This window comes from Pavona decussata, unplaced genomic scaffold (genome assembly GCF_977016875.1).
Source record: "Pavona decussata unplaced genomic scaffold, jaPavDecu1.1 SCAFFOLD_232, whole genome shotgun sequence".
NCBI lineage: Eukaryota > Metazoa > Cnidaria > Anthozoa > Scleractinia > Agariciidae > Pavona > Pavona decussata.
The window spans coordinates 1,200,001-1,213,744 of NW_028145637.1; the positions used below are offsets into that span (position 1 = coordinate 1,200,001).

At 37.3% G+C, this 13,744-nt stretch overlaps 2 protein-coding genes and 1 pseudogene across 3 annotated transcripts in view; 1 reads left to right on the forward strand and 2 right to left on the reverse strand.

Annotated features, from left to right (window-relative positions):
• The window catches only part of LOC146458659 (uncharacterized), a 47,157-nt pseudogene extending 46,816 nt beyond the window's left edge, over nt 1–341 (forward strand). Inside the window, exon 4 of the transcript XR_014858166.1 lies at nt 1–341. This exon is cut by the window's left edge and continues 1,158 nt beyond it. The product of XR_014858166.1 is annotated as an uncharacterized LOC146458659 (transcript).
• Nucleotides 1–13,744, reverse strand: part of LOC146458658 (uncharacterized) — a 199,860-nt gene that overhangs the window by 58,730 nt on the left and 127,386 nt on the right. Inside the window, exon 27 of the mRNA XM_085090500.1 lies at nt 11,696–13,505. Coding sequence (XP_084946626.1) covers nt 11,696–13,505 — 1,810 coding nt within the window. The remainder of the gene's footprint in view (nt 1–11,695; nt 13,506–13,744) is intronic.
• The window catches only part of LOC146458660 (uncharacterized), a 113,845-nt gene that overhangs the window by 31,477 nt on the left and 68,624 nt on the right, over nt 1–13,744 (reverse strand). The window lies entirely within an intron of this gene.

Consider the following 13,744-nt stretch of genomic DNA (forward strand, 5'->3'; position numbering starts at 1 on the left):
ACGTTTACTGCGTATTTGTTGCATATTTGTCGTCTTCACTTGAGCTCGCTCGACGAGGTTGTCTAGCGAGGAAGGCATACGCTGTGTTTCTTCTTTGTTTTGCTTTTTTTCCCTTGGGCTCAGGGGGAGGAGATAGGCAAACCCCGATCAAAATTTGGGGAAATTTTTCTCCATTTCCTTAACAGTTTTACTTGAAATTACTTTGCGAGTCTTACGAAAGCTTTGAATGTTTTCAAATTGTGCCGGGAGACACAGAAAGCGTGACCTCACAACCGCGTTTACATACTCTCATCTAAACACACCTATCGACCAATGAGAGCGTGCCTACTAACTCCAATATTTTATAATAATTTACAGTGCCTCAGTTTTTAGCTATTGACGAATGCAGATCTAGAAATGTACACTTTGATTGTTATTTGTAGATTTATACTGAGTAATGCTGCTCAAAAACAATGATGTGGCCCACAGCGGTAAAAAGTGTTCATTTGTGAATAAAATCCTGACCGCTAGTTTGTTGGCTTAATTAATGAATGAAGGTATCGAAGCAGCAAAGAATTTAATGACGCAGTTGCCATTGATCTCATATCACGCTTACATTTACAGCATAACCTCACCGTCCTGACAATAAGGGAAATTTAATCATGGCATCATGGAACATGAAAAAAAATTGGGGGGGAGGGGTGGAGTGGGATTTGGAAAATTGTGTATAAAATCCTGGCTATGCCCCTGAATATAGTCTTAGGATTTCAAACTATACAAATGATTTCAACTGTCACTTTCAATACAATATATACTTATTTTTTATTTATTTATTTATTTATTATTTTTTTAATTAACAAATACAGTCAAACCTGTATATAACAGTCACCCTTGGGAAATGGCCAGGTGACCGTTATATACAGGGTGACCACTGTACACAGGTTTCCTTTAAACTCCCCCAGAAGTCAATAAATAGCATTTTTATGTGCAAATTAAATAATCACTCAATTTACGTTTTAGTGACAATAACGAGTAACAGCAACGAAATAATCAGGATAAAAAAGGCCTATAAAATGTCCGTGGAGTACTTTTACGGAGGTGCAGTATACTTATCTAAGTTTCCTTGTAGGAAGAGTTTTTAACGTAAAAAAAAATTGGTTATAGTTTTCTGATATTTCGGAGGAGCTCGAAGCTTGATTTCATGTAGTATGTCATTGACTTTACTTAGTGTGAAAGAACGTTCTTCATGTCCATAGTACTGAGCAAAGTCTTTCAGCTGGCACTTTGCAAGCCGAACTGCCTGTGCTACTGTCTTACTCATCAAGGTCAAGTTCTGTGGCATCGCTGCCTCTCCTTCACGTCTCAGGGGGGCTAGCTGCAATTTCCCATCTTCGTCATCAAAGAGATCGTTCAGACCTCCTCCCTCCAGTTGGGGTTAGAGTCATCGATATATCCCTTGCATTATTTGTTAATCGTAACCCAATTTCGTGACCGTTATATACAGGTAGAAGATAATGAAATTGTGGATTCAGGAAGTCTAAAGGGTGACCGTGTCCGTTATATACAGGTGACCGCTATATGCAGGTCAACTTAACAGTAAATATAAGGGACAATTTTGGGAAAGTTGTTAAGTGACCGTTATACACAGGGTGACCGCTATATACAGGGCCATTATATACAGGTTTGACTGTATACAGTGTTCAAGTGAGTGCTTTCATATTACCATACAATGCATAAACCAGTGTTGCCAGTGTTGTCAAACTGAAGCAGATTCAGTGATACTCTCATGACTATAAAGATCATTTTGAATATTTCAAATTCCATGCTGTCTCCGCCTCAACGGCACGGCAGAGAGATAGCAATTTTGTGTGTTTGTTAATATACGTTTTTTAGCATGTAAAAAACTGGGCATTTTAACTTTTTACATCTGTGGACTTATTTTATTTAGCTATTACTTACTTTATACCCCAGGGGCCCCACTCACATTTTTTATTGACGGGGGGGGGGGGGGGGGGGGGTCCGACAGAGGTTCATATTTTATACCCAAAAAAATCCCAACTTCAGAATATGTCTACACAAAAAATCCCTACTTTTTTTAGCATACCCAAACAAATCCCTCAGTGTTTTGGATCAGCAAATTTTATTATTTATCTTCTGGAAAGCTAAAACATGCCAACTTCAACTTTGGTTTTGGTCAGAAACAAAAGGAGTCACGTGATGACGCCAAGCTGAAAGGACCCGGCTCCAAGCTCTCTCCATGAAACCGAAGAAAATTGATCCGTAATATTTGTACTATGACCGCGTTATAAATTATAATCTACAAGCGAATGTCTGCTAGACGGACAAGGTCAAAAGCAAAGCAGCGAACCGAAATGCCCGACACTGAAGCGAAGCTTGACGCTGTACTTTCAAAGATGGACGACTTGCTCGCCGCCAAAGATGAACAAGAGTCAAAGTTGAACGCCATCCTAATGAAATTAGAAAGTTTGGAAAAAAGTCAGAAGAAAACCGCTAAGGATGTCGACGATTTGAAAGATAGTTATAAACTTTTAGACCACGATATGACCGAAGTTAAAAGCGCGCTGGTGGAAAAGGCGAACGGCAAGGAGATAGACACCCTCACAAAACAAATTGAGGACTTGGAGAACAGATCCAAGAGGAACAACGTGGTCATATGGGGTTTAAAGGAAGGCGCCGAAAAAGATTGCAGCTCCGTAGAAGAATTCTTAGAGGAAGAACTTTTCAGTAAGCACATGGGCCTCGATAATATTGAAGTTATGCGAGCGCACCGTACGAAGATCAACCAAGCAGCTGCGAGCACTACCGCTCTGCAGTCAAGGCCTATCCATGTCTACTTACTTAGATATCCTGATAAAGGACGAATTTTAAAGGCTGCAGCGAACACCCTGAAAGATAACCCTTTCTGTGACAGTCAGATATTCATATCCGACGACGTGTCAAAATCAGTTCGAAGTGAAAGAGCCAAACTACAGAAAGATCATTTAAAGCAACTTAAAGAAAGAGAAGGAGTCCAGTTCGCGTTCATCCCATGGTCAGTTCCCGCGCAGATACTGTATAAAGAAATCGATTCTGAAGGTCTTAAGTCGTTTAAAATCAGACATGAGTAATCCTTATGTTGCTGTTTTGCTGTCATAATATACTGCGTAATTGTATTTATAGCTAAATGAACCGTATGATTTATAGTTTTGTTTACAATTTCGGCCCAGGCAAAACTGCTTGTCACTTTTAATACCATAGTATAACACAACCATTTGCCATGGAGATCTCGGCGAAAGTGTGCAGCAACCGAGATGGTAAGTGCGCTTTCGTTTGTTTGTATATTTTGTGTGTTGTTGTTTTGTGTCTATGTTGTACTTCTTGTTCAAAACTTAAATTATTCTCTTACTACTTTTACATTTGTTTTGATATTTTATTCATTTTCCGAGCAAATAGCACCTATTATAAATGTGATAACACTTAATTATTCTTGCATTAAGAATGCATAATTCGAAAGCTAAGCCTGAAAGCATCAAATTTCTTTCCTTGAATGTTAGAGGCCTAAGCAACTTTCATAAGCGTAGGGCAATTTTTTCCTGGTGTAGAAAGCAAAAAGCCGATTTAATATTTTTACAAGAAACTCATTCCACAACAGAACGACAGGATCAGTGGCGAAAAGAGTGGGGCGCTTCTGTTTTATTTTCACACGGCAGTACAAATGCTAGAGGTGTTGCAATTCTTATAAAGAATAGTTTGAACATTGTTATTCAACAGAGTGAAATAAGTTCGGATGGCAGGTTTATTGTTCTAAAAGCCGCTATTAACAATGAGATATACACAATTGCAAACATATATGGCCCAAACAAAGACGCCGATGCTGTTAAATTTTATCGCAATTTATCAAAATTATTAAGAAATGACGAATTTGGTAATGAAGAAAACATTATTATAGGTGGAGATTTTAATTGTCCTCTCGACATCACACTTGACAAAAAAGGCGGTTTACCGATTCCTCGAAAATATGTAATCAACTCTATAGATGAATTGCAAAATGAATTCAGTCTGCACGACATTTGGCGCCTAAAAAACCCAACATTGCAAAGCTTTACCTGGGGGCGTTGTTCGCCTTTTATATTTTGCCGACTAGATTACTGGCTAATATCCGATAAATTACATGATTTGGTAACTAAGGTCGATATCATACCCTCAATCAAAACAGACCATTCCGCTATTTTTTTAGAACTTGAAGAAATTGAATCATGTGGAAGAGGAGCTGGCGTCTGGAAACTAAACACTTCTCTGTTGACAAATGAAAATTATAAACATATGATAACAAACAATTTACCGACCTGGCTGGATGCAGGTAAAGATATACATGATCCCAGACTTTTGTGGGATTGGATCAAGTTTAATATAAGGTCAAACTCCATTATATTCTCCAAACAATTAGCTTCCATTCGACGGAAACAAGAAGAGGAATTAAATAAACGTTATCAGGAGGCAGTCCAAATGTTTCACACAAATCCTTGTAATGATACGCGTCTGGCACTAGAAATATCTAAGCAGGATCTTGAAGCACTGTACGAGGACAAAATAGAAGGGATTATACTACGCGCAAGAGCTCAATGGCACGAACACGGTGAAAAGAATAGCAAATATTTTTTAAATCTCGAGAAACGCAACCATGTTAAAAAGCACGTAAGAAAGCTGCACATTAGCGGTGTAATTTCTACTGACCCCTTTATGATTATGGATTCACAACGCAAATTTTATAAGAACTTATATCGTAGTAGAAATGTTAATCTAGATAATGCAGAATCATCGATTTTCTTCGATAGTCTAAATTTACCTAGTATTTCACATGATTCAAGAATAATATGTGAGGGTAGAATAACTGCGGAAGAATGCCAGAACGTTCTCAAAACCTTTCCAACTGCAAAAACGCCAGGCAACGACGGGTTACCCATTGAATTTTATAACAGAAAATTGGAGGCCAATATCCCTGACTAACGTCGACGCCAAAATTGCGTCCAAAGTTATAGCGACCCGTATTGTCAAAGTTTTACCCGAAATCATTCATAGCAATCAAACTGGGTACGTTTCAGGTCGCTACATAGGGGAAGCCGCAAGATCAATTCTAGATATAATGAATTACACGAAAACTTATGATATCGCTGGATTACTACTTTTTATAGATTTCAAGAAAGCTTTTGATAGTCTAGAGTGGAATTTTATGTTTAAATGCTTAGAAGTCTTCGGATTTGGATCCAGTCTTACAAGATGGATAGAAACCTTTTACAGTAACATAACAAGTTGTATTATCAACAATGGAACGCTCTCAGCTAGCTTTGAAATAAATCGAGGTGTAAGGCAGGGAGACCCCCTTTCTCCTTACTTGTTTATAATTGCTGTGGAACTACTAGCAGTCGCTATTTGCTCATGTTCAGAAATAGATGGAATCAAAATAGATGAAAAAGAATTCAAAATGGTGCAGTATGCAGATGATTTAACAGCTTTTGTGTCGGATATCAAATCTGCTCAATACCTTTTTAAGTTACTTGATCAATTCCAAAAATTTTCTGGCCTAAAGGTGAATTATACAAAAACCGAAGCCATGTGGATTGCCTCCTCCCACAATAACATCGAAACACCTCTAGCATTGAAATGGCGTAAAACTGTTAAAGCTTTAGGGGTTCACTTTAGTTACAATAACAAAGAATCAGTGCAAAAGAATTTCTACGATAAGCTAAAAGGAATTAAATCTCAGATACGCTTGTGGAGTTGGAGAGGCCTCTCTCTGTTTGGTAAAGTTACAATTATTAAGAGTTTATTACTTCCCAAAGTTTTATACATCTCGTCAATTCTTCCTTCTCCTTTGGAGTTCATAAAGGCCCTTCAATCAATTATATATAATTTTCTTTGGAAGGGTCCTGATAAAATCGCCAGGACAGCAGTAATAAATGATTTTGAATTTGGTGGCCTAAAGGTAACTGATTTTACAACGTCAGTTATGTCACTCCGACTTTCATGGATTGGTAGATTTCTAAGCGATAATTTTTATCCCTGGAAAGCGTATCTATTACATTTACTAAAACCTTTTGGCGGAGAATTTTTTCTTCATTGTGATTATAATATTGATGACTATAACATTTCCCCAATATTTTATAAGGAGATGTTACACTGGTGGTCAGATTTTCGTTCTAGATTTGATCTCGTAGGTCTACCTGAAACAATCATCTGGAACAATCATAACATTAGAGTAAACGGTAAACCTTTATTTTATCATAATTATAATAGCGCAAATATTGTTCTTTTAAGCGACTTAAAATTTGATTTGAGTAACACAGAGTCCTTTAACCTTGCGAAACGTAATGGTTTAAAAGATTCCAACTTTCTGACCTGGACTGGTGTTCATTGCGCAGTACCAAGTCATCTAAGAATTCGATGCCACGAAATTAAGAAAGATCATGTCAGATCACTGCAATTTAAAATCGGTGAAAAAATCTTTGATCCAGCACTTAGCAAGTCTAGGGATTTCTACGGTTTGCTTATATCCAGTAAGGCGACAGAGTCCAGAGGCTTCACAAAGTTGAAATCAAAATTTTCTATTGATGATGTGGAAACAAAAAAGGCCTTCTCATTAATAAGGTCCTGTATCTGCGAGACATATGTGCAATGCTTTCAATTTAAAATACTAAATGACATTTTATTCACAAATACCCGCTTAACTAAGATAGGTTTAATACAAAGCGATCTTTGCACTTTTTGCAATACTAGTGAGGAAACAATTGATCACTTATTCTTTTACTGTGTTTACTCACATGCATTTTGGGAAGAATTTGAATCTTATTGGATCGCTATAGCCAAAGAACAAAGGAAACTTGAGTTAAAGACTATTTTAATTGGTGTCACAGATACTAATTGTTCTCTGTTTAATTACTTAATCGTTTTAGGTAAGCTACATTTATGGAATTGCCGTAGGAATAATAGTCTTCCTTTTTTCCCTTCGTATAAGGAACTAGTTAAAAGAAAATATGAAACTGAATGTCACATTGCGGCTAAGGTTAATAATAGGAAGATGCTTGAGGCTAAATGGAAACCCATTTTGAATTATAATTTAATAGGTACATAGGTGTGTAAGCGAAAAAAAAAACTGTAAAAAGTAGTGTAAGTATTGCAGTCTAAGGAAGTATTATATAGTAAGTAGTATAAGTAACGTCTTGTAGGTGGTATTGTAAGTAGTGTTAGTCTTGTTTTGTAAAGTAGTGTTTTTCGTGTTGCAATTAAAAAAAAAAAAACTATACATAAACAAATACAAAAAGCTTGCATGACTGTTATAGTGTCTCTTCTGGGACAACTTTACAGGAAGATACTCATTATGACATCTACAGCATGTCTTGTCCTTAGCACATTCTTTGCTTGCTATTGTACCGGGACATCCCTATGTAACAGACCTCGTGGCATCAGACTTTTCACCATGTTTTTGTGCAATTGATATCTCAAAATGACTGGCTTGAAAGGCCTTGAATTACGTGACCTATTGAATGTTTCTTTCTGGCTTAGATGCGCGTGGAGTGCCGGTAATTACTTTTCAAATAGATTACAATCTCAGAAATATCCTGTAATATCACACAAGCAGTAAATTGCGCTTATGTTATTGTCGGGGTTGATTTGAGCTGAGAAAAATACAATACCCAAAAAAATCCCTGTGTTGTTTTCGCGCCCCCAAAAAAACCCAGCGTCTTCCATAGACCAAAAAAATCCCTTTTGGCCAAAATGTCAGACCCAAAAAAATCCTTTGGACCCCCCCCCCCCCCCCCCCGTCATTAAAATATGTGAGTGGGGCCCCTGGGCTTTATACTAGACCCCACAAGCTTTAAGCTTTAAAATTTATCGAGTGAAAATAAGGGATGCATTGTATCTACCTAGCTATCTACCTACCTATCTACCTACCTACATGAACTTACCTACCTATCTACCTACCTACCTACCAACCTACCTATCTACCTACCTACCTACCAACCTACCTACCTACCTACCTACCTACCTACCTGGACAGAATGGAAAAACCTCGCGCATGTGCACTTAGCACAAGCTGTCAAGGGACCACGAGGTGCAACCTATTTTGCCAAACTGTGATAGTTTTTGCTCTTTTAATGACCTTCATTTGACTTGCAGAAAGGTTTCTAAGCTTAAGCATAGTTAAAAAAGAGTTATCATTTGAATTTAAGCGATCGTTTAGCCCATCAGTACAATATTTCAAGGAAAAAGTTCAAGTTTTGTTGAAGAAACATGATGTGAATGCATCGGAATTCGAGTACACTGTTAGGAACTGCGAGAATGGATTCGATTATTCAGAGATTTTCTGCATTTATTGCACTAGAATTAGACATCACTTTGGGCACCAATCCAAGGAAATTGTTCCTGGGTATGTATATTGTCACTCCTGGGCCGATAGATTTGCTAAATCCACACTCATTACACCTAGTGCTCACGCGCATGCGCGAGGTTTTTCCGTTCCGTCACCTACCTACCTATCTATCTATATCTATCTATTTATCTATCTATCTATCTATCTATCTATCTATCTATCTATCTATCTATCTATCTATCTATCTATCTACCCAGGGGTCAACCTAGGGTTATTCAATCAAGACATTTTAAGCGTTTTGACGAAGCAAAATTTAAAATGGATCTCATCAATGCACCTTGGCCACCTTTTGATAATTCTCAAGACATTAATTGTGCGTGGATCACGTGGAGTAATGTTTTTCTAGGTGTTATTGACAAGCATGCCCCCTATCGAACCATTACAGTACGAAACAAACCTTCCCCATGGCTAAATTCAAACATAAAGCAAATGATGTTCCAGCGGGATTGGTTAGAGAAAAAAGCAGTGAGATATGGTACGCTTGAAGATTGGACAGCTTACAGGACCTTAAGAAATTCGGTAAATAACAGAGATTTAGGCTTGCTAAGAAAAAATTTTATCAAATGAAGATAAATGAGGTATCTGGCAATCAAAAGGTGACAGTCTTGGAAAGTGCTCAATGATCTTTTGGGAAAAAAGTTGAAGAACACTAAGATAAATGGATTGAAGACTAACTCTGGTGAGACACTGACCAATACAAACAAAATCACAAATTATACAAACACACATTTCGCAGCGATCGGCCCAAATCTCGCTTCAAAGATTTCTACCGATGAGGATAACGTTAGTCCTGAGCAGTTCTTAACTAAAAGAGATCCTAGCTTTTACATGTATTTTAAAGGAGTAGACTTCCCCAGAGTGCTTCAATTACTCAATGGGATAAAAATAGCAAAGGCAACTGGTGTAGATACTACCGTTACCGCCCTACTTGACATAACTAACGAGTGGTGTTCTATAATATTGACAAAGGTATGATAAACAGAGTGCTTTATTTTCTAGACTTAAAGAAAGCCTTTGATATGGTAATGATCACGAGATTTTACTTGGAAAACTAGAATATTATGGAGTAGAAAACACAGCAATAGAGTGGTTCCAATCATATCTATCAAATAGGCAACAAGTGTGTTACGTTAATGATGTTATTTCATCATTAGATAACCAAATGGTTCATTTAGCTTCCTTAGCTTCCATCATTTTCACTAATAATTAATTTAATTCTAATATATATTTCCTTTACAAGATTGTAAAGATCAACCATGTACACCAAAAAAAAACATAATAAAGATCATTGTTATAACATTGTAACATGTGGAGTTCCCCAAGGTATTAATCAATTCTAGATGACCACTACTCTTTTTTGTTTATGTTAATGATATTCGAAGTGTTTAGATTATGGGGTAGTGTGATTCTTTGCTGATGACACGAACATGACGTTTTCAGGCTGCAGTCTGTCTAAGTTACAAAAAGAAATGACGAAAGATCGTAAGGGTATAGCCTCATGGCTCTCACTAGGCTCACTCTTAACGTGTTAAAAACAGATTTTATGGTGGTAGGCTCAAGACATAGAGTGTCTCCTTGTAGCCTTGAAGGTGATATAGCTCTTTCCTTGCTCAACACTGAACTGGAGAAAGTGCATTCCGCGAAATGCCTTAATTGGTGTCGATATATATGAACACCTAACTTGGGAGAACCACATGTTAAGTATAAGACAGAAAGTTACCTGTGGCTTAAGTATTCTAAAAATGGTTAAACCTGTACTTAAAATGGGAAGCTTGATTGATATTTATAGGTCAATAATTGAACCTATAGTTTAAATATTGTTGTATTGTCTGGGATTCTATAGGTGACACTCAAATTGATAAATTGCAGAAATTACAAAACCTTGCAGCGCACAATAACTGGTGCCTCTTATCTAATTTTAAAAAGAGGTCTAGTGATGTTCTCTGTGAGTTAGAGTGGATGAATTAAGAAGAGATGAGATGACGCCAAAAAGCTATTTGCTTTTTAAAATACTAAATGGCCTGCAGGCACCCACATATCTGTCTAACATGTTTACTCATAACACCTGTCTTCATAAATGGACTGCATTCTTCCAAAATGAATCTCGAGCACCCAAAAAGCCGTACAAACTATTACAAAAATAGTTTTGCTTATACTGGAGCAAAGACATGGAACGACATACATGAACCCTCAAGTTTAAAGGGAGAGAGCTCTTTGAAAAATGTTTCTTAGTAAACTGGGTTCTTATGCTATTGCCACCAGCAAAACATCAAAGTAGATTTATCAAGTCAAAATATGTTTGTAAATGTAAAGACCAATTATTGTAATTAGTTTTTGTTAATATTAAATTATTGTATGGATTTTATGTAAAACAAATTTCAATAGTTTGTATATTTTAATTTGATAAAATGCCATACGAAAATAAAAGGAATCCATCCACTGGTTTACTAAATGTCAAAGACAAGCCAGTTTTTATTACAAGTAAAAATGCTTGTTCGTGTGGTAATAATTATACATGTAGTTAAAAATCTGCGTAAAACACATTTCATAACAGAATATATTCAAATTTTCAAACAACTTCATTATAACATTTGTCTGAAGTTTGCACAGATAAATCATTTATCTGTTGTCCTCTGAATGTATAAAGTGACTGTATGTGAATAATAATAACAATAATAATAATAATAATAATATTTATTTTTATTTAACGGTCAGCATGTGGCACAAAGTGAAATGTTTGTGTTGAAATCTTTAGTCTTAAGCCCCACAAATTCACATTCAGACAATATTCGCACTTTAATGTGAAAATCAATGTAGCACACAATCAAACATAAGGACCACTAAAGTCTATCATTGATAATCTCGGTAAATCAATACAAAAAGTTATGTACATGTAACAAACTGAATTTAATTCAACAAACTTATTTTTTTAATTTCCAGTATTACGTATATCATCAACAAAATGCAACCTGTGGATAGATACTAGACTCTTTTACTGAAATCAGTTACCAGTACATTTTTAAACACATCTGTGATGTAAAGCATTACTTCCTACTAACATGATCTTATCGTGTTGGCATAAGGTCCTGAAATTAATTTCGCACTCCATAAAATCTGATTTGGGATCCTAACTTTTGAAATTTTGCAAATAACGGCTTTGTCATCCCTCATGCTTTACATAATAATCATACATGTATGCATGACTACTGTTGGGCAACCAGCACTTCACCCATTTGCCACTTAAACAACTCATATTATGGTACAAGTGAGTAAGAATCTCTGACATACCTGACTTTGCATCATCTTCACACGTGTCAGCCCAGGAATGAAACAGCTCTGTCTGTTTTGCACTGGAAACCATAGTATTGACAAGGGATGCAATCAAGGCAATATCTTGAAATTCACCAGGTACACTGAAAAATCCGGGCAGCAAGGCGATTTCAATTGCAAACTCATAGTTTGGCCGGTCATTTGAAAACAGATTGAATGCCTTGGTATAGTCAGACTCTATGTATCCAGCAATCCTTTTCATCTTTGACATGAAGTGGTCATAAAATCGTTCCTTTGCTCTGGTGTAGGATTCAGTGAATTTTGCATCATCCTTTATGCTGCCAGCATACGTTCTAAGGAGTGGATGAATGTCATACATCAACTCCTTTGCTTCGCGATTAACAACAAAAATGATGGCACTGGTTACTAGGCCCTCAAGTTGTGCTACAGCTTCTGGATGGCTGATGTTCAGAACTTTTGCTGCAGTAGAAGCAGTAAAGGGTCCACAAAACAGAGAAATTGACACAGCTGCTACTTTCAGGTTGTCAGATGGCAGGGTATTGAACATTTCTTCAATCACAGATGTTTCATCTTCATCAGGATCAACTTCTTCTCTTTCCAAATTAAACACTTTTTCTTTAGGAGCCTCCGCTGATTTGGACTGCACAGAAATATCTGCAGCCTTCTCTTTTGAAGCCATAAGTTTATCAAGTTCATCCACCAGATCACTGGGAGCTTTTCTACCCTGCATCAAAATAGCTTCCATACCTTTGAGAAGCAGTGGTTTTCCTTTGCATGCGGCAAGTAGCTTCTCCTTCTGCCAAGTACTAAGATCAGATGTCTCCTTAGAAAGCAGGATTTTCTCTGAAAAGGAATCTTTCAGTGGCTTCAGTTCATAATCTGACACTTTTTTTACATCCTGCAATTGAGTTCTTGATGTCAGAAGGATGCTTAAACCTTTAACTTTGCTACTGTCATCTAATTGTGAAAGCTTCCCCAGAAATATCATAAAAGCTGTCTTCAAGTTCTTGCCTTCTTTCCCCTGTCCAGAACTGAACTGTTCCACATTGTCCAGTAGAAAGAGAACACGCTTACCCTTGCTCTCTTCTCCAATGTACTCATGAATTTTGTCAACAACATTGTTCAAGCTTACGTGGCCAACTGGAACAGAAAGTTCAAGGGTATTTAAGATATTAAGATATATTGTCCTCGTGTCTTTAGCCTCCCTTAAATCGAAAACATAAGAATTTCCTCCCCATTTTGCACAAATCTCTTTGGCAAGCGTTGTCTTTCCTATTCCAGCCGAGCCGTACAAGTTGACAACCGATGGCTGCCCTGTTTCAAGTCTTTTCCTAATATTCTTGAAATCGTCGCTCCTCCCCTGCAATTCCTTCTCCGGATCAGCTTGAGGCGGAAGAGAGTCCTTGAAATTGTCAATCGTGTCAATGATGTCCTTTTCTTTGTTTGACTTCGTTGCCACAAACTCTTTGACAAGAGTTAGTTTCGTGTTCGACACATAACCAAGCTTGTACAAAAGGTTTAAACATGACAAGAGATCTTGATTATCTAGCGAATTAAATTGCTCTCCAAAAATCCTTTTGGAGGACTTCACAACATCTTCCGATTCCACTGCAGAAAACTTCAAAGATATGTCTCGGAAAAGGCGATTTAACGCAGGCGAACTCTCCACAAATGTAGACGCCATGTTTGATTTTGCAGCTTGACCGAGTAAACGGAAGTACTCCAAGCCCTCCAAGCTGCATTCCAGGGCATTCCTATGATGCTTTGCACGAAGTAACTTGGAAGTACTCAGTCTTCCGCGGTTAGGCTACTAAGTCACACGATGTCCTGGTGAGTCACGAATGCTCTTTGAGCTCACGCTAGGAAAGAAGGAAAAAATGGTGGGAGCATGTATTTACCTGTTTTACCTGTAAGAATGTTTGACAGTATGATGTTGCCTTACGCCACGATAACGAAAATGAAGTTTTAGGAGTGTGATCAACTCTCAGTGGCTATCTCAGATTAGTATAAACAAACCTACTAGTGTTCTATCACGAGTGCCGTTCT